The sequence below is a fragment of the Harpia harpyja genome, chromosome 20, assembly GCF_026419915.1.
Source record: "Harpia harpyja isolate bHarHar1 chromosome 20, bHarHar1 primary haplotype, whole genome shotgun sequence".
Lineage (NCBI taxonomy): Eukaryota > Metazoa > Chordata > Aves > Accipitriformes > Accipitridae > Harpia > Harpia harpyja.
The window spans coordinates 4600824-4627077 of NC_068959.1; the positions used below are offsets into that span (position 1 = coordinate 4600824).

The window sequence follows — 26254 nt, forward strand, 5'->3', positions numbered from 1 at the left end:
TGGGGTGTTTGGTTTTTTTTTTTTTTTACTATTGTGGCTGACCATAACATTTTTAAACAACCGTCATCATGTCTGAATGTGTACAGCTTTAAACTGATGACCGATAGCCTTTTCATTGAAATGAAGGCTGTTTGAATATCTCTTGAAACGTAAGTACTGTTCCAATAAAAAGCAAATTTAGGAGTTTAGTGAGCTGTTCTTTTACTATTAGCCTTATTTTTTTAAGATTGAGGGAAGGAAAACTTTTCTCTTGGTTTACCAAGATATTACAGAAAGGGAAGTTGAAATAGTAATTGGTGGTGTGCGCAAATTAAAAGAAATCTTTTTTTGGCAGGATGAGTACAAAAATACTGAATCCCAATTCCACAGGGATATCCACAGAAGAACTATAGAAAGGACAAATTATTTCTTTAGTATAAAACCGAAACAAAGTGTTGATACTACTTGATCTTGTCTGTGCTTCCTGCTTTGGGATTTAATTTGGCTAGCAGGCTGCCACCTTGCAGTAACACTGTGTAGTTCTCTCATTGTCTCAATAATAATAGCTTTTTTCTTCTGAATGTGCAACTGCACTATGCTAGGGAGGATCCAATCACTCAGTAATTTTTTTTTAATCTCCTGATACTGTTTTGATGTTTTTGCTTCCAAAACAATTATTGCCATGTAAAGTTTCCAGAAGATTTACTATGATAGTATTACCTAGATGATACAGTCTAATTTGTAAGTAACATCTCAAAGTAAGTGTTGCAGTGGCTTGTTGACTTTCCAGAAACTTCATATGGACTTGTATTAATAGCTTTCTACATAAGTGAAAAACAAACAAAGAAATGAAAGAGAATCTTGGTTATTAAAACTTTTAAATCTTTATTTTATAGAATTGAAGAGGTTTTGTTAATCTTGCTAGTCTTTCTCTATGGGGAATTTAGAGGTATAGTAACAGTTGATAATTACATCTCTGTGAGTAGCCAGCCAATGTAACCTGTGAAATTGTTCATTTATGGTTTCTTTTCAGAAGAAAAAAAGCTTTGGGCAATACCCACCTCTTCCACCCCCACTCCAACCTGCATTGTGTGGTGAATGAGTCAGAGGCTACTTCTGTTCACTGCTACATAAAAAGTGAATACTTCACTGGCATTTAAAGTAATTAAACATTGTGTGCCCTATATCCTGTGCCAAGAGAAATCTGCCTTTCTTGTCCTGGAGTGCTCCTTGCCCTGTTGTAGCCAAGGACCGTGCATTCTCTGGCACCATACTAAGAAATCCTACTCATCTAGAAAAACTGTTTCATAGAAGTTAGGGAAATTTGGGAAATTACCTTTACTATAGACACTCTGGTCAGAGGACATTGGTGATGGGAGTGTCAAGTCAGTGCTTTAAATCGGGCTTTTCCAAATAGCTTTCGTGAAGTAAGCACTTCGTATCGTGGAAATGCTGATCCCGTTTATTTTGCCAAATTCAGTATTTTGGTCTGTATGACTTAGAATGTGTGTTTTCCAGACACTGCTAGCATAAAAAAAAAAAAATCATTGGACTACACTCGATGGTGATACTGGCTCTAGTTTCCCTTGAAATCTTAAGCACTGTTAGTCTTCTGATTTAGGATGCAGAGCAAGCTGCTTCTGTGTGCACTGAGGCATTTGTAAAAAGCCCCAAAGTACCTGTGAATTGCCAGCCACTCAGTTAACTGTAAATGTTTTTAGGTGCTGCATCATCTTAATGCTCAATTAGTATTGACAGAATTGGCATATGCTGATTAGCATTTTGTAGTCAACCAGTGTTTGCACTTTGGGTTGGTACCATTCAACACAGATAATCATTCCCCTTAGTTTTAGGTATCTGTGTATAAACTCTGAAGTAAAGAAATGTCATCCTGTGTATTTTTATCATACAGGCACAGCAAAGATGGTTGTCTGTAGCTCTGTAGCGTGAATTCTCACTCTGACCACTCACAAATTTAATAGCAAAGTAGAAGAAATCTGCATGCTGGAAAGTAGATTACCTAGACTGACAAACGAAGCCTATGCAAGCTATAGAGTGGAGGTATGAGAATTGTGCTGTGGGAACAGCAGAAGTCAAGGTAGAAACTAAATGTTGAGGGGAAAAAAACCAACCCTATTAATGCCCACAGCATAAAACCATCACCAAAGCCACTGAAAGGACAATACTCTTTGAGTCCTAATGTCTTGCTGCTTCTCCCAGATGTTCAGTTTAGTTGTTCTTTTCCATGACTTTCCAGTTCCTGCAAGTTGGAAGAAGGGTCCTTTAGCCTCATAAGAAACACGATTTTGAAGTCTCTGTTCCTTTTACCTCTTATCATGTGTGTTGTCCCCTAATCAGGTGAAGGGGGACTGTGTGCCCAGGTTTTCAGACACGCTGAGGAAAATGCCATGTCATGCCTTGAGTATGTGCTAGCCATTTGTTGCAGGTAGATTAAAACACGCAGTCTGGCTTTTTCTCTGCCCTGTTTCGATATTTAGCAGTATTTTCCTCCAAAACCATCCTGAGAGGTCTCTGAAGTCCAGCACAGTCAAAAGACTAGACCTCAAGATTCTGTATAAGAATCCTCTGGCTGATTGAGTTCTCGGAGTGCATTCACATTAAAAAGAGGGAGCAAGCCTTAATATAAGACAACTTAGCCTGAGCACAAACATGTACAATACCTGTGTGATGGGTGCTTCAGTGTTTTACAATTTCCAGGCAGTTTGCATCAAATTCTTTTAAAATATATTGTACTTGTTAACTGCCTTACAGGGCCACGTGTTCAAGTGTGCTGTACAAGTATTTCTTTAAGCAACATTTTTTTAGCTCTGGTTGAGTGCAAACCCAAGGGATTCCCTTAATCCTCCTGTTCCCTGCTTCTAAAGGTAAGTCTGAGGCTGCAGTTTCATCGGCTGGTAAATGTGGTTGTAGGGCATGTGGGGGTCCAGTTAAAAGCAAACCATTGCAGCTGCTGGCACCATATAACATTGAAATGACAGAAAAATCAGTCTAAAAGTTAATTCAAAAAATCTGGAGGCAGGCAATCTATTGCAGCAGAGATACCTTGCCAGGGAAGACTTTTTTTTTTCACTACTAACTTAAGTTTGTGCTGGATTGGTAATCGCCTGCTCTTCGAAGGATGGCAAGAAGCCAGCATCACAACAGTGTCCCGTTTTCTGAGTGCGATGGTCCAACCTGATCTAGAAGAAGCGGTTGCTGTTGGGCAGTCCCGCAGCAAGCAGTTCTGTGTGAATGTCTCTGCTGAAGGAGCTCTGCTCTAGAAGAACACTAAAGTATTCACTTCAGTGCATGAAATGAAGACACAGGTCTATAGAAAATCATATGAGAGAAGCATATTGTTAAGTTCTCTTTTATCCAAAGCTTTTGTTGTGCTAGCCGCAATGTTTCCCTTAAATGTATGTGACTGGGGAAACTGCTAACAAGCCAGACCAGCTGTAGCTGCAAAGTAGGTTTATGCCATGTCAATCAGTTCTGTATTTAATTGATTAACTCTCTGCATTGCCGTTTGAATGGTACTTGCTGGTGCGACGCTGGAGGGAAGAGAAGCAGGACGAAAGCAGTAAGGGAACACGTCCCGAGGGTGGTCACGGGCAGCTGTGTTGCTGTACGTCACGGGAGCCCACCAGCCTCCTGCTCAAGGTATGACTTGGTTTTGGCTGTCATCAAAGGGGTGCTCTGACTTACCAGAGACTCAGCCGCTCCAGTGCGAGTGGTGGTTGCAGAAACGGCGACAGTGTCGTGGAAATGCTTTAGGCGTCCACACCTGCTACAGGTGATGGAGGACAACTAAGGCAAGGTAAAATTTTTTCTGTCTGAAGTCTTGTAAAAGAAAATAAAATTCAAACTTGTGTTCAGAAATAAGCCTACTTAGTTATCAAATCCCCCCACAAAGACAAACCCTGTAAAACTCTTTTACTCCCACGGACGTGTAAGGTGAGGGGGTGAGGTTCTGGGAGGTGGAAGCTCTTGGGTTGTCTCCAGCTGTTCTGTGTTCCTGCTTCATGCAGGACTCCTCCTTTTTTCCATAAGACTTTTTTTTTTTAAAAAAGCCTTTTAAATTAACAGCTCTTTTCTTCTAAGGCCAGTTTTATTTTGTTCTTTATAAATACCTTTTTTCCATTCTCTTTTTGAAGTTGTACATCTGCTATTGCAAACAACATGGTTATTTCCAGGACTAAATAAGAAGTGCTGTGTAATCCAGTCGCTCCTGCAAAAATCTCATTTTCTGAAGTCTCTTAGATATAGAAACTGCTGTCAGCAAACTCGTGAGCCTCTTGAGAAAGCTTTGAGCTGCGTGGGTGACTGCGACTTTAGAATTTGAGAGACCACACAAAATAGACAAAACAGGCTCTTTTCTGCAAGAGCCACATGGAGACTAGTTTCCCTGTGATCTGTGAGATTTCAGGTCTCTGGTGAAGAGTCTCACTCTAAAAGATCTTTATAGCAGGAATTCTCCTTAAGTTTCCTGTAAGAAATTAAAGGCAAATACAGTATGTTAAACCTGGAAGTGCGAGTTCAGGAGTGAACAGGTTGTGCCTGTGAAGATGATTCACCCGTGGTTCTATAGGCGCTGCCTGGGCAAATGCTCAGCCCCCGCAGGGAGGAATTTGATATTGCCAGGAGGGCAAAAACGAGGGAGATAGGAGGAAAAAAACTTGCAGAGATGTGGCAGTGTGTGTAACTTGCTGCCTGGGAGACTTTCTGTATGGATTAATGGATTTAACCCAAACTTCTTTGCTTATACCTGTAGTTTCTGTATTTGCTCAGGGTCTTGTGAGTTAAGGCTTGGAAGAAACAACCTCCTAAAGCCAGATGCGCTGTGAACACAATCCAACTGTGTCTTCCTTTCATCTTCTCAGTCTGATCTACCTGCCAGTGTTTTAAATATTCCGAATACCAGGTAGATAAAGCTCCTGGCTCTCAAAAGTTTTAGGAGAACAAGGACCGTGGTCAGAGCAGCATTCAGGGAGGGACAGAAAAAGCTCGGGAGGAGTGTAACTAAACCCGTAAGTCCCCTTTTCTCTTTCTTAATTGAAGCTGAGTTGCGAGGAGTCTTCATCTTGGTGATTCCTGTTTTGAAGTGGTGTACTGGATAAGGGCTTTTCATTTCTTTTGAAGATGCTGCTAAAAGAAAACTCGTTAGAGCAAGTGCAGTTACAAATTGCTGTGGCTCTTGTGGTTTGACACGGGTTTGGAGAGCGTGATCATGCAATGCAGTTTTGCTTTTCACTTTGCCGTGTGGCACCTGTATATTTACCAGACTGTGATATCCCAAATAGACATGAAATATTCAGCTTTTGGGATTTATTCTTTGCCTTTTGCCTTGCTGTCTAGTTTGACAGACTTGCCAGTCCTACAGGTGAGTCCTTTCCAGGCATCAGTTGTGATGGCCACGTGGCATGACGTGTAGAAAACGCTCAGCTCCTTGTTTTTGCTTGGAGGAAGGGGAAATGCAGGAGGGTGAATACCCATAGAAAAGCCCACCACAGCCCACCTACAGGTAGGAAATGCAAGAAGAAAGATGGGTCCTGCTGGGTGCCTGAAATGTTAACAAACCTGGTGTTCAGGCAATGCAATGGGATGAGTGAGCTCCCAGTTTTGGGGTGCTCTTGCCGAGGAGCATCGCACTGGTGGCTCCTGCTGGGTTACTCGGTACCAGCGCTGCGGCAAACTCCCCGCGGGCACTGTCTGTGCCAGCGGCTCGGGCAGCTGGGTTCAAAGCCGTCCGTGGACTAAGATTAAAGCCAACAGACTGAAATAGGACAATAATAATCACCTGTCGGAAGGGTGGCGTCAGATGCGAAAGGTCGCACTGCTTCCAGATGGAAGTGATGAGTTGTTTCCCTGGCCCAGAGGAAGAAGAGTTAAAAGCTTATTTAACATGCAGGTCCTGATTCAGCAGAGCACGTAGCCGTGTATTTTAAGTGTACGGATGCTCTCCAAAGCATTACGGGAACTACTCATCTTTCGAAAGCAAAGCATATAATTAAGAGCTTCTCTGAACTGGGGCCACCCTGCTTCTCACAACATCGTGTCCCAGATTTCTGGTGTTTCACTCGTCCTTCGTGTTTTAGCGTATCGACCTCCAGTCTGAAGAGAAGCCATCAGGCAGGAGGCTGCTGCAGGGCTGCAAGTGTCGAGAGGCTTTTTTGAAAGGCACATTGAGAAAGTGGGCTTTGCTATAAAGACACAGTGAATGGTGTATTTGTGTCGGGGCAGGAGTGTGAATGGCAGAAGGTGAGGGGAAGGGATGGAGTACGCATCTGGGAGCCCGCGTGTGTCATGCACTTAATAAACCAGTTACAACAAGTGAACAAATGCCCATCGGTCCCTCTCTGGCATGCCTGTGGTTGAGAAGTGGATTTTATGGTCAGCTTGAATTTTGGGCCTGGTGAAAGAGAATATACCAGATGTTTTCTTATACATATGTTTCATACATTGATTAAAATGTCATTAAGAGAACTTTCTTCTGCAATAGAAATGATTCGGGGTATTGATGAGAGCAACGCAGGGCATGCATAAAAGCTTTCCCGGTAAATCAGCTAGCACTCTAAGTGTGACAGGTTCTTCTGGGCTATTACTCCAACTATCAGGCTGTGGAGAAAAACAGGATTATTCTGAGGTTATTCTTGAATATTTAAATAAAGTACAGTAGGGTGCAATGCAACATGTGCTTTATCGGCTTCTGAGGCTTTTGCCAGCAGAAATTCTTAGACCGAACTCGTCATGGCTGATAGCTGAAAACAAGCTGTCGTTACTTAAAAATAAATAAGAAATGTCTGATTTGATAAAACTTGATTTATTCAAAAAGGGCTGAGATAAACACACTTGAATTTAATCTCGCTTTCTACATTAGAGTAATTACTTGGAATTACACCAGTTAAATTTGGTTCAGAGGAGATAAAAATTGGCCACCTATCGAGGAATAAAATATTTAAGCCTGTTGTATAGTAGTTCAACTTACTGGAGCATAATAAAACATGGTAACCAAGACAATGACATGGAAGTGTTATCAACTGTGCAGTTTCTGTGTAAAAAAACAACTTGCAAACAGGCTCCTGTATATACACGTTTTGTCTGTGTGCTCAAGTGCAAGCCTGCATGTGCGTGTAGTTGCATTGTAAAATCTCCTCATTTGGATTAAATAAGTTATGTACATACATACACACAGCACCTCTGCTGTACTCCGCATGTTAAGAACGGATTTAGGGGCACAGCATCTGACACGACTTGAACCCCATTCTTCTGATGGATGATCCACTAGCAAAAAACTGGAGCTAAAATAGAGTTTAGGACTCTGTTTCTGGATAGCTGCAATTCAGTTGTATGCTGAGCCACTGGGGTCAAAAAAAAAAACAAGCCCTTTGCCCACTGTTTGTGGGAAACACAAATACTGTTCTGGGGTTCATGCAGTTTGATCTGGAATTGTGCTGTAACTGTAAGTTTACTAGAAATCAGCATCTATAAAATAGCATGTCAGCTAATGAGGTTCAGCAGAAGCTTTTGGAACAAAATCGGATAGCTAATAATTGAAAATGGTGATTTTTGCCAGTGATCAGTGTTGAATCAAGCTGTTGCCGTATTGACAAAGCATGCTTCTAATTGTGCTAGATTTGTATAAAGAGCAAGGAGTGGGGATATTGTGCATTAAAGCAACTATTCTTATAAAACTGTAGTTTATGGCTTTCAGAAGTTATCTACTTTTTGTACTGAACTCGGAGCACTCTGCTCTCCCCTTTCATTAGTTTACATACTGTTAATGATATTTATTTTCTCTCCTTCCTTCTCCCTATCCTGATTATTTTAGTTTTATGCTGTGGTGAATAATTTCCTTTGTAACTTAAGAAAGTTGAAAACAAATTCCTTGGGTATATAGTGTTTCACATAACCGGTAACTTAAAACCTGATCGACGATGCAGGAAACTATCAAAAACACCCTTAACAGAATCACAATCAAAAGTCTAAATAAACATTTTTTCGTTTTCTCCTCCTGCCTGGCAGGACTCCCACTGCATTACCACGCAGTTTCAGCAGCAGTTGAGAGAAATGGGTCTGGAAAGTAAACTCATATCCTCAGCGTGGAGCTGTTAGGTAAATATACTGTGTTTTTTACATTTGATGCTATGGTTTCATAAACACGGGTAACAAGCTCCACCAGATGCCCAAATCAGAGACTGTTGTTAATGCAAATATCCTTGTATGGACACTGAATGGGTGGATGATGACATTTGCATACATATAGAGCTTAATCTGGAATCATGGGGCAATTTTTTGCATAAAACTGTATAAATTTGCTAAAGCATTCTCCAGTTCATAACAGAGCTTTTTATTTACAGCTATTCAGATTTGCGTACAGCATATTTTTCAGCAATCTTTTCCTGCGATGCAGGCTATTACTCTAAAGAGGGTCACATCCATTCACTGACACATGGCAATAACGCCTTATTGCACAGGGTTTCTGGTGCCTGCTACTGTTGTAAGACATAGTTGCTCTCTAGTGTCAGACAGCTTGTGTCCTCCACGGGCTCCTCGCTTCTCTGAGCGATCTGTCGTAAGGAAGAGTAGCAAAAAAAGAATTTTTCAGCTGGCAGTTTATGAAGAGCACAATGAGCGTCACAGTCAAGAGCAGAAAGAAAAACAGAATGATGTAAGTCACCAGGTCTGGCTTATTTATTTCCCCTTCTTTTAACACCCTGGCTGTCGACATGTAAAAAGCGGAGGAGCTCACGGGTCTCGGTGTGCCGCTCAGGTAGGGCGTGTTGGTCTGAATGATAAGGTGAGCTTCAGTGGTACCGGTTGAATTTAGCAATTCACTATACATGTTCTTGCTTAAATTTCCTCCACGGCAGAAGTAAAGCAGGAGAGCAAATGCAGTCAGTCTTTGGCATAGGAAAGAAATAACGTTCCTGCTTGTAAAAGGCTGACAACCAGCCGCATTTTGTGTAAAGGCAAATTAATTCACTTGCATGGCTCAGTGACTTTCTCTTAAATCTTCTTGGCTCGTATTTACAGCATTAATCCACAAATATTAATCAAAAATGATACAGGTACCTCGTGTCTTGGCCCTTGTTCCCCCAGCACACCTCTTTTGGGGAAATGCGCTGGATCATCTGCTGGTCAGCTGGGATGGACTGGGAGCTCCGGGAGTCTGCTGGGAGCCCTGCTCCACCAGCATGGGAAAAGACTCTGCCTGACCCGGCTGCCGGCAGAGACGACCCAAGGCTCTGGCTGGCAGCGCTCACTGTCCGCGAAGGGAAGGCACGATGGATTTCCAGCTGATTTTCCAAAGTGGGATGCGCCCAAATTCGGGGTTCAGTGGCATCCGTGGGGAGAAGCAGCTGCTGCTTCGAGATCTTGCTGGATTTGCCGTCGGGAGGCTCCGTGCTGTTGAAATCCCGGTGCTGTGAAGCGTTAGTTGACTTTCTTAATCCCAGTTAACGGCGCGCTGTGGAGCCGGCGTTAAGAGGCTGAGCTTTCTGCTTGAGCTTTCCACGCACTCTTTTTGATTGCTTTGAGAAAAATAAATGTAAAAAAAAAAAAAAAAAAAAAATCAGTGTCCTTTGTTTAAAAAAGAAACACTAAAAAAGCCTCCCTGTAAGGGGGTGTTAGTTCTTTGGCAACCTCCTCTCTGTCCTCGGCTCAGCTGAGCTGTGAGGTGGGACTGTGCAGGGTTGTGTCAAACATGACTTTTTTTCCCCCCCCAGCAGAAGCTGCACCGCAGCATCACTCGCTACCGTGGGAAGGGGAGAACTGCGTGGTGGTGCCGACCGGCTCTGCAGCCCGTGGTGCATCTGGCAGTGACACGATGCTAAAAAGGAAGAGATCTTCTGATAAATCCCCGTGAGTGCCTGAGGCTCTGGCTAGAGGTTTTGAGCTGGGGGGGGGAGGGTAGCAGAGAATGGGACAAAAAGAAGAAAATTCCCTCAAAACCTTTCTTTCTTCTTCAGACCTTCATTGTTAAAATCTAGAGTAATCAGAAAATGTCTTTTTTTTTTTTTTTTTTTTCCCCCTCTTCCCCCCTCCTTCTATATGAACCCCGGTACCCTTTCCAGCCTGACAATTAGCATGTTAATTTTTTTTTTTTTCCATCAAATTGCTTTTATGCTGCTATTAGCTGCTGGCTGCTTGCCAGCTCGCTCTCACAATCTCTCGCTCCCATGCATCAGATAAGCGCCCTTCATACTTTTAACGCATTGCAACTTGAAAAAGGGGCCGGGGGCAGAGCTGGGGGCGAGAGGAGCGAGAAAGAGAGGAGCACTTGGTAATTGGGCAGAGGAAAGGGTAAAACACCTTCTCCAGTCCCAGGGTGCTGATCCAAGCAAACGCTAAAGCTGCTTATGATGAGATATTGCAGCCGATGGTCCCGGGTGGTTATATGTTTCACTTAGCATAATAAATGTTTCTGCTGGGAGAGGGGGAAATGGAGAGAGGAGAAATCTTCCCGTCAGTTAGATTTAAATAAAATAACGTCTTTGCTAGAGGGCAACACCCTCTGAGGCCCTGGTCAGCGTGTTCCTGATCCCCTGCCAAGCTCCAGGTGCTCCAGTTCAACCCCTTGTGCCTCCAGCAGCTTTGCTGGGGCGGTTGGAGGCTGTCACATCCCTGTCCCCATCCTTCTGCATCTGTCCCCAGAAAAGCCACTACCTGCGTCTTTACCTCCAAGTCTCGGGGACCTTTTGAATTCACAAGATCTTCCTCTAAGGCTTGCCTGATTTTTGTTTCTCTTCTCCCCCCTCTCCCCACCTTTTTTTCAGCCCAAGTGAGCCGGCTCTTCCACATGCAGCTCTCCAGGATGGCTGGGGGGTCTTTCCCTGCCTGTACCTAACACTCCTCCTGGGGACACGTCTCCTGCCTGCAGAGCCACAGTAGTTACACCTATTTACTCTGTGCGGGTTCAAAGAAAGAACATTGAGGCAGGCAGACAGTGTGGGGGCTGGAAAAATCAACAGAGTCATAAAAAAGCTGATACAGTTTGCAACTGGTTTACCTACCATGTCTCCTTGAAATCGAAGAGTTTGTGAGCAGCAGAACGACATGGATGGCTGGAAGGCTGGATGCCTTCCCACCACCGTCCCGTCTTCAGCTTTCTCCTCCCTGAACTGTTTTTGAGTTTAACCAAACTTTGCATCCTTTTTTATTTATTTACTTTATTGTTTTTATTAGTCTGTAGGAAAAGCAGGAAGGCATCTGGGGGCTGAGTCCTATAAATAGCGTGGACAGTCTTGATGTTTCACATACTTTAGCAAAAAGTTTGTGATAAACAGCTTCTCTGCAAATGTTACCAACTCTGCGGGGGGGGGGAATACTACAAAGGATGCACGTGAATTTTGTAGTCGTGAGTGCACTTTCTCCCTGCACATAAGGGTGTTTTTGGCTGCCCTGTGACATTCCACTTGATGGCTCCGAGTCAAACTGGGCAGAGGTAGGAGAAGAGAAGGGCTCTGCCCGATGGCTCCTCCGTGGCCGTGGGCTCGTCTTCCACTTCCCTCCCTCCCTCGAGCCCACGGGGAGCGTTCCCCTGAGCCATCGGAGATGGGGATGGGACAGTCCCGTCCGTGGGACAGTCCCCTCGCTGCTGGGGGGGGACCACCGGGCTGTGCTCTGCCAGGTCAGCGTCTCCGTACCACCTCGTGGGGCTGCGTGCCGCTTCCCTGCAAACGCGGGGTGTCCCCCCTGCGCCTCCTTTTTCCACCCCTGTTCTCATGCAGGTTGCAGGCAGACACAGAGCCGGAATCTTGATTTATTTTTTCCCTTTTACTCCTGCAAAATACTCACTCTCATTCTTGGAAGATTTGTTTTCTGCCCCGAAGATACAGTAGTTCTGCTCCAGCGGTTGAGGACCGTTACTAATGGTCACGGTCCAACTACCCGGCCCTGGGATAAATCCTCTGAGTGTTTTACAAGTGCCCTGTGTGCACGCAGGCTCAGGAGTGCACTGAACTCCTCCTGCTTTTTGGCTGGCTGGCTGAAGCTGATAGAGAAACTGATGAGAAGCCCTGGGAGTAAATCCAATATGTTTTCTGCAGCACTGTATTCAGGCTTCATCTTAAAAAAGCTAAATTGTCATAAATAATACCTGGATCGCAAAAGAAAGAGCTGATCCTTTCCCTTTGTTCTCCTTAATTTGGAAGAGCACTTAAAATCTTTAATTCCTTGTAATTTTTCCTCATTAATTTATTTAGTAGCTTTGTTGTTATTGTTTCTTGTTTTCTTTTCCTCCCCCCCCCCCCCCCCCCCCCCCAAGGTTTCCAGCATTTAATGACTTGTTTTGTTATTTTTTTAATGTGCACTGGCAATGGTGCTGCAAGGACAAACACAGAGCCCCTGACACAGGCTGGAGTTTAACAATAATAAACCTTTGAGTGTTGCAACTTCTTGGCGCATGTGGAAGCTGGGTCAGCATCGCTGGTCCTGGTGGCATCGCAGGGACAATCCTGGGGCCGGAGAGGCTCTCTGCCTGCTCCTATCTCACCTTCCCCTATAGGCATGTCTTTCCCCCCCCTCAACTACATTCAAGAGCAAGAAATTTTGTCTCGGAGCCTCCCGGAGCCCCAGCTGACCCCAAGGAATTTATCGATGCTCGCGGTGACTCGGTGGCAGTTCTGGCCTGAGCTTGGCGCAGTCTTGCCACAGCGTGAAATAAATAGTAATGTAAACTGTCCAGAGCTGAAAGAAGGAAGAACAGAGGCTGTGACCCTCAGCACCAGTCCGCTGCGGCTCTTCGGGCTGGCAGGGCGTTCGTATTTGCTTTAACAATCCTTCAGCCAAGCTACCAGCAAACACGATGCAAATCTTAGTGGGTGGGAAACGCTCGGGGTTCAGCCGCGCTGTGAAAGGCTGGAGCCTTTCCCCATTTCCAGACTGGTAAATAATGCATGATCTCTCTCTTACATGCTTACGCAACCCCTACCACGATAAATATCAACTGAGGGAAATGAAAGTGGAAAGAAACATTATCTTTCTCAGTAATGCAACCATTTACAATCTGCGTTACGATCCTTCTGCTCTTAGGAGTGAGCAGCAGTTGGGGGGATGTTTCTATTAGCAGACCAGAATGCAACAAATCACGGGCTGTAGCTTTCCAGTGCCGCATAAAAGCAGCCTTAAAGCCATATAAAGGAAAGAAAATAAAAATAATATACAGAGATGTTTTCCTTTTTTAATCACTCCAAAGGAAAATACTTATTTCCAGGTGCCTGAGAATCAGATAGTAAGGACCATATTTTCAAATGCAGGGGCATAAAACTAAGCACTAGACACCGAACCTGGGGATCTTGCCTTTGGTGCCTAAATATGGGGCTGGATGCCTGAAGAAATTGGCCCAATTGCAGAGACGTCTTGGAAATATTTTGTTTCGAAAGAGCTTGTGTGTGCTATTTAAAACTAACTTCTAACATTAGGTTTCTCGGGGCATGTTTGCACCAGCTGAAGCAGTAGCATTTAGAAAGTTTCCAGAGAAGTCTGTGGAAAGGGGAGCTTGTGTGCAAAATGCAATCAGGGCTGCGTCCGAATCCTCTGTTATTCTCTGGGTTGCGAGGAGCGTCATGATTCACCAAGGCACGCTCCATCAGAGGATGGGGAATAAGGATCCTGTACCTCCTGCCATCCAGGTAAGCTTTGCCACTGCTCAAGTGGGTGTAGGGAGATAAATCTGGCTGTTTGGTGAACAGTGGCAGCATCCCAGCCTCCCTGCCCTCCCATCACCAGTCCAGCATACTGCAGCAGCTCGACAGAGCTTCAAGGGGGTTTTGCAGTGCCTCTTTTTCTCTTTGTAATAGCTTGCTTGGTGTATACAGAAGGGAGAGCACAAATTGATAGAGTTTCGTGCAGCCAGGAGCGTGTGGGTGGGCATCCAGTGATGCTCCAGGGGATGCAGCAGCAGTACATCCATGCATGTAGAACATGAGCAGGAGGGTGTTTCGGAAGTAAAAGCAAAAGGTGTAATTGTAGAGAAAAGTTGTCTTTGGTACCTCCTTTACACTTAAACTGATTTCTGGTCATGAGGCACCGGTTTGTGAGCTGAGCTGGGTGCGAAAGGGGACGCAGACGCTGTGCTGGGCTCTGCGAGAGCCCAGCTCTGGGCAGGAGAAAGACTTTGCCCAGGTCATCAGATGTGTGTCAGCTCGGTCCTCGGGCAGGCACGGGCTGCTGCTCTGGGGGCTTGTGACCGTATTAGTGCTGTCGCTGCAGCACGACGGTGCTCCCTGGGGCCGGTTCTTGGTCCAGCCTCTCGCTACCCAGCGAGATATGCCCAAGAACAGGTATGTGCATTAACAGGGCTACGTGCTGTAGGCAGTGTCTGTATTCCCAGCGTTTAACCCCAATTATCAGGGGTTGAATTTTAGTTAAGAAGGGATGAAATGTTACCACTCACTGTGAGGTTTTAGTTTTGAATACATTTTGCTTTTGATGCTAGCAATCCCTTTCCAACCTGCAATATGAATAAAAGGCAATGTCTGTCCAGCCTGAATACACTCCCTGGGGACCAGAAGTGGATTTGGGGAGGCTGTGGGGAATAGTGCTTTTCATCTCCCTCCTATTCATGTCTCTTCTCAAAGGGAATAAAATGAGTCTTTCTCCAGGCTGCTGCACAAAACACATCCTACCTGTATATATAATCCTCCTCCTGCCTGTTCCACTGGTATGCTGTAAAACTTCACATTTAACCATAGTATTATCTTCATTGTAGGGAATTCAGATCAGGAGGGGCTAGGGGGTGCCCATCATCTTTTAAGCAAGTGTTAAACTCTCAGCTAGCAATCCTCCTCCTCTGGCATTTCCCTGCTTCTCCCTACCTTAATTTTGCCAGCATTAGGTGTTTGGGGTGAGACAAGGATTGTCTGGGAAGCTTCATAGATCATCACAGGGTTCTTTTATTAGTGGAGCCTGTCTTCATTCATGGCTTCTTGCTTGTACAACTCACCTGTCTGGCGTCAGAATTTTGTCCTCCTTTCTTGCAGGTGTCTGGGCACGGTCTGTCAGTGATGGGAAGCTGTGGCTGTGTGTGAGAGATGGCAGATGACAGGTTGGGTAGACAGGGTTCCTCTTTCTTCTCTGGTTATTGATTTTTGCTTTTTTTTAAGGTCCATATTGATTGTAAATTTTGAGGGGAGTCAACACCAGGTAATGACAGTGAGTTATTAAACCTAGGTGATCCCCTAGACATACATAGGGAAGTGTCTTTGACGGACCAGGGGCACCCTCCCTCCCTGCATGCGAGCCAAGCCTGGATATCTCTCTGATCAGCTTCTGTGCCACAAGATGTCTATTTTGCAACCCCCTTCCCGGTTTGAAAAATGGACTTGATAATACTTCCTTACCCTGCAGGGGTCTGGAGCGTTAATTAGTGAAGGTGGCAAGGTGCTCTGATGTGGTAAAAAAGACTAAAGAACCATCTAAAACAGGGTGGAAGAGGAAGATGAACCCTGGGAGCGATGGAGCTGAAATCTGAATGGGTTTTGACATTCTCTGGAAAGTTAAACCTTCGTCCCGTTGCTCTAACACAGCTCCTCTGCCCCGGCAAGGCAATCCTCACCTCCGAGCAGCATTAGGGTTTGCTGCTTCCCTGCTTATGTGAGTTAATAAAGCAAATGGGTTGCTCAAGGTTGGTTATTTATTATTGGTCTTGGCGTGAGCTCAGCCTGCTTGCAGCGTTAGCTCAGAGAAACAACGATCATAGAAATGGGGCTGACTCGCAGGTTTTTGGGTGCCCCTCGGTGATAGGAACAGCAGATCAGGTTAGTGAGCGAGCAGCACATCACCCTTCTCAGACTAGGCATAAACTTCAGAGTTTTAGATAAACTTTATTTGGGGAAGTACCAAACTCTCACTGTGGCTGGCTACCGCTTTAAGGCATATTTGCATCTATGACTGCAAAAAAAATTAAAGGAAAATTGAACACGGTGTTCCTCAGCAGGCCGGGGAACTGGGGAGTTTAATTGTTTGTGTGTTGCTTGATAAAGAAAAACACTTTTATGATTTCTAATTTGTCATTCAACAGTCTGACTCAACAAATCACATTGCTCATTGTTTTTAACTCAAAGGTCTGTTTGGTGTTAAGATAGAAACCTTCTGTGAAACACACGGAGCACCTCTGGAAGCACGTGGCCTGCCTGTGGCAGGGGACGGTCGATCCTCAGCAGAGCCAAGGTTTCCGTCAGCTGAACTCTTGTCTCCCAAACTGAAGTTATCTGGACGATGGCAGAACAAAAGGATTTGTTTCCATTTGTTTGGATTAAATCCTTCACTAAGAAAAACCACCTCTTCCCTTTCTTCTGCTCTCCCAAATCACCTGCAAACGCACAAAGAAAGGGTAAAGTTGTAGTTTCAATTCTTACAGCAGAGCTGATCTGAAAGATTTGCACTGTTCACCAAACATATTTACCCAAAAAGGGGGAAAAAAGGCTCATAGACATGTACCTCAGGTTTCTGTGTCTGTTTATTCCTTCTTCTGTGGTGGAGTCTGAATCCTGGGGAAGGACTTGTTATATATTATCAGCACTCTATATTTAGGCTCCATTTAATTATCTAAGTGACTATGTGATGTCGCTGCCTGGAGCAGACCCAGCCTTGAATCAGATGAAATCAGTCAATTTTTCTCATATTCCACACTTGTAAGGCTCCCCATAAACCCAGGAGTACCCTCTCCTTGTTTCTATGCGAGGTTACCGGTCAGGCCGTTATGGAAAGCAAGGTTTGCTTTAGGTTATTTGTGTGTTTGTATAAGCTAGAAGAAAGAGGAGAGCCCAGCTGCCAGGCAGAGATGGGAAAAGAGATCTGTGAGCGGCAAGCCCGGCCGTCAACGTCTGCTGGAGGGGAAACGGCTCTTACTCATCTTCTTGGTTCTCCTGTTAGTGTGGCTTAACCTTGTAAGTCCTCTTCACCCTCTGCATTAACTCTGATGGCTCGGTGTCTTTGGCTCTCATCGCCTAAGACTGTAATTATTAGTAGGCAAGGCAAGGTAGCTGCCCACGGTTGCCCGATGGGATGGGACTGCAGCATGCTGGAAGAGCCCTTGCTTTGGGAAGCCTTGGAGATGTGCTCCGTCGTGGGGTGGTGGCTCATGTGTGAGTGGGCATCGTCCTGGTGGTCACTGGCCAGCACCCAGGGAAGCTGTGAAATGCCCTCGGTCGGGAAAGATGGTCTGAAACCTGTGCTTATTAAATAAACTTCGAAAGAAAATCTATCAGCATGTGACGAGGGTTATTTTAATAATCTCAAATCTTATTGCTTCTGGAACATCTGCTCCTTCATGGAGCAAACAAATTGGTTTTAATTTCATTGCCATAACTTCATGGAAATAAATTTGAAAAGCTCAAAAACCAGTATCAGTTAGGATAACAATGTTATCTTTTTCACATCTATAACAGTGCTCATAAAAGGAAAACTGCATGGAATATAAAGCAAATAGGAATACCTCAAATCTCAGCCCCCTGAAATATTTGCAACTAATGCCCGCCCTCGCTTAGTAAAATAAAACTTCACCTGACTTTTAACTTTGCAGAGGAAAGCAGTGTTATCAAGTGCTGTTTCTTTTTGAGGTGATGCAAGAAAATGTCATTACTCAGTCATGTTCCTTGCTTAGATAGAGGCAAATACATTCCCGCTGTATTTTAATTAGTTCTGAACCTATGCTGGTGAGAAATAGAGTACGGCATTGATATTAAAATTCATGCTTTATAATCCGTAGTTAGTACGGTGTCTGAGAACAGCAAGCTAAAGGACTTTTAACTTTGGTTAATAGTGGAATTATCTAACTCGTGCTATCATTTAACCCATTGCTAGTCTTCTTCAGTAGAGAGAAATGTTGTCATAAAGAGAAATCGTTATGCTGAGATCTTAAAGAGAAAGGTTGCGATCCTTCTCAAAGGCTACATCAAGCCAGCCATTAATTATGAATACTCATTAATTATATCAGATTGTCTGGCATAAAATCTCTTTAACTGAACTTTTGAGCTGACCTTCAGCAGGGCAATTTTGACAAATATGGAAGGGACTGTCCCTTTTAAAACGCTGGGGTTTTCTCTCTTGTGGCATCCCTATTTAAAATTAAGAAAAATGGCTAATGAAGTTAAGAAGCTCATTCTTTAGAAGATCAAAGTCATAAAATTCTGTTAATTCCCTTTGAGACAAAACTATGAATTATAGCTATGAGATTTTTCCCTGTAACTTTTTGTTGCATTTTAAAACTCTCTAATTGTTCCCCAAGACAGTCTTCTGTTGTATTTTACTGCACAATGATTTGCTGAAGTGTCAGGAACCTAAAAAATCTCTAGGACAAAACCTGTCATATATTCTTCTTAACATATATTCTTTTTAAGAACCAAAGTAACACCCTATTCCTCCTTAATAAAACCCAGGACAGGCTGTTTGGTTTAACAGAGAGCTCTGCTGGTGTTAGAGTACACAAAATCCACCTTCATAGAAAGAGGGGGATAAATCTTGGTATTTTTGTTTAGTGTTTATACTTCTGGTCTTCTCCACTCTGAGCTGCTTTGGTCCTCTCTTTTTGTGGTTCGAGACTCTTTGCTGAATGTTTATAGGGTAAAATTCAGCTGAATTTCTTAAAATCAGCCTTCCCAAGTGTATTTTTGTGTCCCCATCCTTTTTTTAGGGAATTCTGGCGAGTAGGGAGGGCCGAAGACCTTTGGCAGTTGAACCTTGGGAGCGCAGGTACCTTGTGTGCACAGCCAGCCATAACTGCACGGCTGCGATACAAAGAAATTTGGCTGTAGTTTTTATCTAGCTTCAACTGGAGTTTTTAACTCTTCCAGTGCCAGGTTATTTCTAGAGCCGCTGCCATTGCTTTGCCCAGTCTAATATTGCATTTGGCTGCAATATCGCAGATCTACATGGTACCCACTCTGTAGCCTGGAGGTGTATATCTTTTCAATTACTGACAAATTTCCACAGAGGTATTTTTCCCTTTGATATTTTAGAAAAATCTCGTAGGATGAAAATGCTGCCTGCATCAATATTTTTAATGGTTATTTAGAGAGCAAAGTGTTTGGACATGCTTGAAAATACCCCTGGGCACCTATTTGCATGTGTAGGTGCCTAAATATCTGAGAAAAATGGCCATCTGGTGTCTCTGGACTTGGATCCTCGGAAAATATGTAGGCTACTGAAACGAAGAGTATTTAGGCACATACCTTTCTTTTGATGATTTGTTCAACTCTTAATGTCTCTCTCTCTAATGTGCGGAGGAAGAATATACAAAAGACTTTGAAAGACTCTGATACCTTTGTACTGTCGCATGTTTTACAGATAATGTTATGGAAGATTAGCAGGAAAAAAACATATGTTTTGTACAAGTATTCTGCCCTCCACTTTTAACGTCCCTTAGAACTCTTTATAAAATAATTAATTGCTTACCTGGTGCCTAAATAGTATTGCCAATTACTTCAAAGTCAATTAATTTATGAAATAATTTTGAGCTACCTCAAGCTGCTTCTCCTCCTTAAAGATTTTTTTTCTTCCATCATTTTCTAATAGAATTTCAGATTTGATCTTTTAATTTATGTGAAACTCCTGGGTTGGCTAGAAGACAGGATTTGGCCTCAGCATGCCGGAATACAAACCATTCTGATGTTAGAAATCAATCCTGCTTTATGCATGCCTTTACTTGGTGCAAAAGACAGAAGCGTTAGTACCCGAAGGCAGAATATTTTCTGGTCTGTGCATGGTGTCACTGCTGCAAAGCAATATGAAATCCTGTAATTCAGAGCGGAAGACCATATTCTGCCAGATTTGAGATCTGGGTAACTCCCAGTGGGTGACTGCCAGCATTTGGGGTTTTTTTTATGTTTGGTCGCTAGATTAAATGGACCCTGAGAAACACTGGCAAAACCCCACTCCTAAACCTAGAAGTTGTTCCAGCTTCTGCGGGCGGAAGCCTGGGGCAGGGAATTAGTAAAATTAGTATTAATTTCAATGGTGACTCTTTAAATATAGGACAATGTATTGATTCTGAACCTATTACATGACCATTTTCCTGCAGTGTTGGCAGTATTTACTGCCAAAATTAATTAGATCCTCATTGATGCCGGGCCAATTCCCTGACTTGCACACTGTCAATCAGGTAGAAATCCGAATGTTCGCCCACTCTCTAAACCATTGTGTCTCTCTCTGACGCCATTAGAATCACATGACACATCTTGTAGATCTTGTGGAAGAAAATCAGATATTCTCTCCTTTTCACTGTGATGAAAAAAAAAGCCCCATGATTCTCAACTGTATAATCGTTTCCTATAAAATAAATTACTTTATCTGTCTTAACACTGTCACACTTCTGTTCTCCAGTGATCTACTTCTTCCATCTGTGTGCATAACTGTAATCTTTTCTACACCTACTCTATGTACTCTCAAGTGTCAAAATCTAGCCTCAATCATTCCTGTCATTAGTCTCTTGTTCCTGACGGGATAGCGGGCAAAACATCACAGTTCCTCAGACCTCTTTGGATAATTTCTGGGCTCACTTTGCAGAGTTTACGTGAGCTATCAAAAATATGACGTGACTGAGGCTTGGTTTGGTTTGGTTTGGTTTGGTTTTTGTCACCTGAAATTTTCCACTTATTACTCTTGAAATGACTGAGTATTTTTATTGCTGTGTGTGTCTTGTTTCCATCATGACTGCTGCTGCAGCTAAGCGTAACTCCGGGAGATATCCACATTAGCCAAATCCTATGAAAGTTGACTTGCTGTTTCTTATTGAGTAATTCTGTGTGACTCATGCTTTGTTCTCTGACATAATTTTTTACACTCATTTGCAGAATATTGTTCAGACAATTGAGCTTACTTACTCAAATCACCATCTTTTGTAGTGAGACAGTGCAATCACTTTCCTCTTTCCCAAAGACGTTGCAAGAACAATGAGGTGACCCATAAATTACGACCATCTTGTTTTCTTTAAAATATGGATTATATTTGGCTAAATGAAATAAGTGCAGGAAAAAAGAAAACCTCTTGGAAGCTACTCATCTTCATAGTTTAATGTGACAACGTGCCTCTCCTGCTGAGCCGTGACCTACTTTGCTCACAAAATGCTCTCATTACCTTCCCCCAAACATGAGACTGTCGGAGCCTCAGGAATTCTTCACCTCGGGATCTGAAGTGTCAATCACTAACAAATGATCCCGCAATGGTTTCCTTGTTGAATCAGTGTGTCAGGCACTGCACTGCTTATCGTGTCTCATGTAAATACCCTCTCTTCTCCTACAGTTGCTGTTTGTATAATTTCTTGTCTCTGCTCCAGATTCCAGCCCGCCCTCAGCATCCACCCCTCAAATTCAGAGCTTGATAACTTTTGCCGTCTTGTGAGAGATTTTGATACTTTTTTTGGACTGATTTTTTTATCAATTAAAATGTTTTGCTCTGCTAGGTCAAAACATTGCTCTCTTCCCCCCCCCCCCCCCCCTTTCCTTTTTATTATTGAAAATGAATCCTTTTCCTCTACCCAATACATTATGTGCATCAAAACTTGGTAGGATGCCTGCTCATGGAGAAACAGGAGACAAGAGATTAAGTGTCAACAGCTGTGGGAATGACCTACAACATATGGGATATTTGGTAATTATCCAGTCTATATTATGTAAGACACAAAATCATGCAGCTCTGCTAAAACATGTACGTAGAGAGGAGGAAAATGTTGGCAAATGACTGCTCCCAAAGATAAAGGTCCTTAACTGTACGTTCATATTTTCTGGCCTTTCAACAAATGCCTGAAGTCCGCTTGTTGAATTCAAGTTCATCACATAGCAAAGTCTTGGCTTTGAAAGGGGTTTATTGATAAAAGAAGAGATGTTTGCAGCATAAATATCCACAGCTAAGAATGATTTGCAAATGTGTGACTGCAGGGACTGGCTGTAAAAGGAAGCCTGTGCTGGTCTAACTCTGCTCCCATTGAGTCAGGGGAAAATTTCTGACACGTGTCAGAAGACAGAAGGGCAAGCTGTGGACTTTCAAAAATCCTCCCGCTCTCAATGTGTGGTATTTTGTGTCCAAATGAGGCAGGCACTTATACTTCCAGAGGGGTGAAGTCATCGGAGTAGAGCAAACTTAGAGCAAGGACGTCTGTAAAGTTACGTACGGAATAGATCTCTTAGCAACAAAAAATTAGGCCGTTCTATCCTGCCCACAGTGGATGTTGAGTACAATACAGTGAATGGGATGGGACAAGTCTGCAGAAGACCCAACATGTAGCTGTTTCCACTGTCACGATTTTGGTCAGAATTTCTTTTTAAAGAACCTGACGGTTGCTGACCTGTCTTGAAAATCTGCTCTGCAGCCTCAACCACATATTCAAATTCTTGTCTTAGTTAAGCGTCACAGCACTCATGTGTAAAGTTGAGTTTGTCCGTCAGGTTGTGCGTTGCAACTCACAACCAAAGGTACCGATCACGGCGCTCTCGTCCACAAGGAAAGGGGGGTCCTCAAGAGGACAGATCAGCAGAGCTGTGAGGAAACTCTTCCCCGGTTATACGGGGAGTCTCGCTGCCTGCCGTGGTGCTAGGGCCAATGGCTGAAGTTGGTGGAAAGACTATCCGCTCCTGTGATTTCTACAGGGAACTGTTTTTCCCCCAAATTACTTAACGTTGTTGAACCTAGTAACGCTTTGGAAAACTGGCTTGCACGCATAGTGATTTGGGACCCCGAATTAATTTATGAACTCCCTCCGGGAGCTGGCCCAGTGTGTAATTTCCTCCCTGAAATTGGAACTTTGAGTTGCATTAGAGTCGTATTGCACATTTATCAGCTTGAAATGTGGATACCACTATATTGTTGGGAAGTAGAGCTATTGTATAATAACATACACCATTTTTAAAAAAAAATGTGTCTTTGTAATTAAAGAAGATGTGTACAGAAGTGGCAGAATGAAGGTCAATGTATTTATAGACCATGTGTTTAACAACACAGCCCAAATGATCAGTCCTGGAGTATTCTGTTACAGTAAGGTATAGCCTTCCATATTTTAAATGATCAGAAGTCACTCTTTGCTATAATTCTCAAACTCTTTACTTAGTATTTATGATTTTATTTTGTATTATGCTTTGCCTGCTTATGATATTGCTTTATTTGGATTTACAGAACTCATCCTTGCATATAGATAGAAGCTGTCTGCACTGTATCTTCTAGGAATAAAAGGCTGTAATCTGCTATGCTTGGGTTAATAAATATTTTATTATTCACAATTTCAAATATACTCCTGGTGAATCTCAGCAGCTGTACTTTCTGAAATAATGCCTGATTCAAGGATGAAAATTGTCTTCCAAGTTATGAGAAAGAAACACAACCCAGCACTGCCCTTCCTCAAGAAACCCCCAAACAATTACCGAAGCGTTGCTGCATTTTTCCTCTCACCGCAGCGTACTTCCACCCATTGCCACACAATGTATTGAGAGAACTTTATTTATAAGAAGTAAGTGACATGTAATAACTCACTCCTCTCTGAGCTTTCAGGAGTCTCAGCATCTTCCATGGCAGCAGAGCCAAACGGTGACGTCCTGTGCTGTTCTCACCAAGGAATAATATGGACCAGGAGGTAACTCTGCGGCACCGGGATGGAGGGACGATAGCCAGATCCCTCGTGGTCCCACTCTGCGCTTCCCAGGGTCAGCCGTAAGGGGTGAGAGAGGGTGCAGGAGGAGGAGGGTGTGGATTAGATGAGGAACTTCTTCCTATCACCATCCAGGGCCATCTTGACCCAGAGATGCTCAAGAAAATAGTTCATCCGACACCCAGTTAGCTGCGTTAAAAAATCTGGTGTGATATTAAAAAAAAAAAGGGGGGGGGGCACTGGGTTATTGCTCAAACCACAATCTAGCACTGGAGTTCGTTTATCAATAGTGGGTCAGACACTGCTTGCCGCCTTCATTTCGAGTTGTTCCTTACTCTGCAGTCGAGTGCATTGAGCAGGGCTACTCACACTCTTAAGTACTAACAGTTGTAAGGGTGAGAGAATTGTACCCTAATCACTAAACTGTGTTTCAGACCTCTTCGTCCATCCCCTAAAATTTTGATGCCATCTACTCAGAGTGAAGAGGTGAATTGTGTCAAAGATCGTGGGCTTAGCTAAAAGACTTGAGTTGGGTTTTTTTAAAATAAATTGTAAAACTACCTCTCAAAATGCTGCAGATTCACTTTTTGGATATGCAATTTTCATTCTATTGAATTTTTTGACATATGGTTATATAAAGCATCTAATAGCAAACTCTATCCATTTACACCTTCCAGAAGGCAGTAACTTCAGGAGTTAATGCAGAATTATTTTTAGTATGTATTCAAGTTTATTCATGCTGAAAGGTGGTACTTATCTTTTGTAATTTTAGAGTAGTTATTTGAATAAAAACATGAGTATAGTTCCATTTTAACTGCCATGTGACATTTGGGAGCTGGTTAAAACCTCTCCCAAGATGTGAAAATATCGGCATTTTTTCTTTGCAACATCTCAGCGGTATACACAATACCTGTGTATGTGTTTGGACCTATGTCTGTAAATGCAATAAAATATGAGTAATCTCCTATATGCTAAGAGAATATTATACCATAAACAATGAAAGTATCCATCAGCGAGAAGGAAGTGCAATTTTCAGTGTTCTTTGTAGGAAAAGCTTGTTGAAGTTCAATTACCCATTTGAGTCCAAATTCCATATTAAACTGTCACCAGAGAAGTTGTTAGATAAAAATCTGTGGCTGAGTATTTTCCCTAGAGCTGGGTAAATATTTCTGTTAGCCAAGTAACTGAGCCCTTTTTTCAGTTCATAGACTGTCTGTGCAGAGGTTGCAAGTTTCTCATGTTTTGGGGTCAGTGTTTAGATAAGCCTTCTGCTGTTGCTTCTGCTTTCTAATGGAACAGTGAAAAACAAGGGGTCTGCAAAATCAGCGTGTAATTTTGGTGGAAGGAGTTTAACTGTTTGTCCAAGAGGACGCGCAGGGATTTGGCTGGGACAGACTAACACGAAGGCAACAGCAAAAGGTCAGCAAAATGTATTTTGCAAAATTTTATTTGTTCCGAGTTCAATTTACAGGAAGGGGAATATAAAACTCTTATTTAGAGATAACTGTGGGTCTGACACTGGAAAAAGCTATGCAGTAAAAATAATAATTGAGTCATGATGATAATGAGGCTATAGTTATGCAATACCAAGTTATCCTTATTTCCTTTGCAGGCAATGCACAACTGTACATTTTGGTATTCAAGATAATCTGAGTTGCTCCTACTTTGGGGCCTGTGTCGATACCTCTGTGCAGTACCATCTTGCTGAAGAAAATATGCCAATATTCACAGAGTAATGCCTTTCACAGTCTCTTTCACAAGCAAACATACCATAAAAGTATTTGTACTACTGGGATCGTTGACAGTAATGTTCAAAGAGGCATTTTATGATGTATTTCTTCTCCTGAGCTATATTTCTATTCAGTGCATTTTGAAAGCATTTTCCAGCTCATGAGTCCTAATGAACCAGCCCCGTATATGCCTGTTTCCCCGACAATAAACTCTCCTAACTCCCAAGCAGCATTTGGCAGCTGAGACCGCGTAGCTGCTGTTGATCAGTGGAAAGCAGGTTCACATCCATTCCTCATGATGTGACCAATTCACAGGAACAGGAAAATGCATTTGACTTTCCCCCTGCAGCAGCTGAGAGGTTTAATAGCCCATTACTGCGAGCGCACACTATTTTCTTAGACCATTAACTGTGCGTGGTGTCAGGGCAGGCACGGCAGAACTGGCTGCTCAGGTGGAGGAGGTTGGACCCCAGGTCTGCCCAGCTCCTTCCCGAGGGCTGTTCCTGCCTCTCCAGTGGTATTCCAGCCCCTTTGTGTGCCTTCAGGTCTTCCCAACAGCTGGTCTGACTTCCAGCAGATGATAGGCAGAGTGGGCATCTCCTTCAGCACTCGTAAAATGTGAAACAGCCCTTACTGCCCCTCTGGGACAGCCAGGCTGAGCCCGCTGCTGGCTGGAGCCTTTGGTGTCAGGGTGGAGGGACGGGAGCTCATAAATTCATTTGGATGTGCTGCTAATTTTCATGCCAAGAGTGTGTATCTTTTCCTAATCTTTTGCCTGAATGGAATATTTCTATCACTTGTTAATGGAGCTAATTCCAGAAGACTGTAAAAAGGTCCCAGACTGAGTGATCTATCATAATTCACTGGGATGAGACTCAGCAACATGCATGGATGCAAAGAAAGCTGAAGTAAATCCTCTTACTCACAGGTATTTTCTCTTGAGTTTGGAATTTTCTTGGTGAGAAGCTGC

The 26254-nt window shown here is 43.3% G+C and overlaps 1 protein-coding gene and 1 long non-coding RNA gene across 5 annotated transcripts; one reads left to right on the forward strand and one right to left on the reverse strand.

The window, feature by feature from the left end:
- Positions 1-1984: 1984 nt before the first annotated feature.
- LOC128134392 (uncharacterized) lies at positions 1985-10978 on the forward strand. Of its 4 annotated transcripts, none has more exons than XR_008232735.1 (4): positions 1985-3639; positions 8002-8091; positions 9705-9840; positions 10755-10978. It is a non-coding gene; the product is annotated as an uncharacterized LOC128134392 (long non-coding RNA). The 4 variants fall into 4 exon arrangements; XR_008232736.1 differs by having other exon boundaries at positions 9708-9840; XR_008232733.1 differs by lacking the exon at positions 1985-3639 and having other exon boundaries at positions 7302-8091.
- SMIM32 (small integral membrane protein 32) lies at positions 6781-9638 on the reverse strand. Its single transcript, XM_052772062.1, has one exon. The coding sequence runs from the start codon at positions 8819-8821 to the stop codon at positions 8501-8503; it is 321 nt and encodes a 106-aa protein (XP_052628022.1). The 5' UTR covers positions 8822-9638; the 3' UTR covers positions 6781-8500.
- Positions 10979-26254: the final 15276 nt, after the last annotated feature.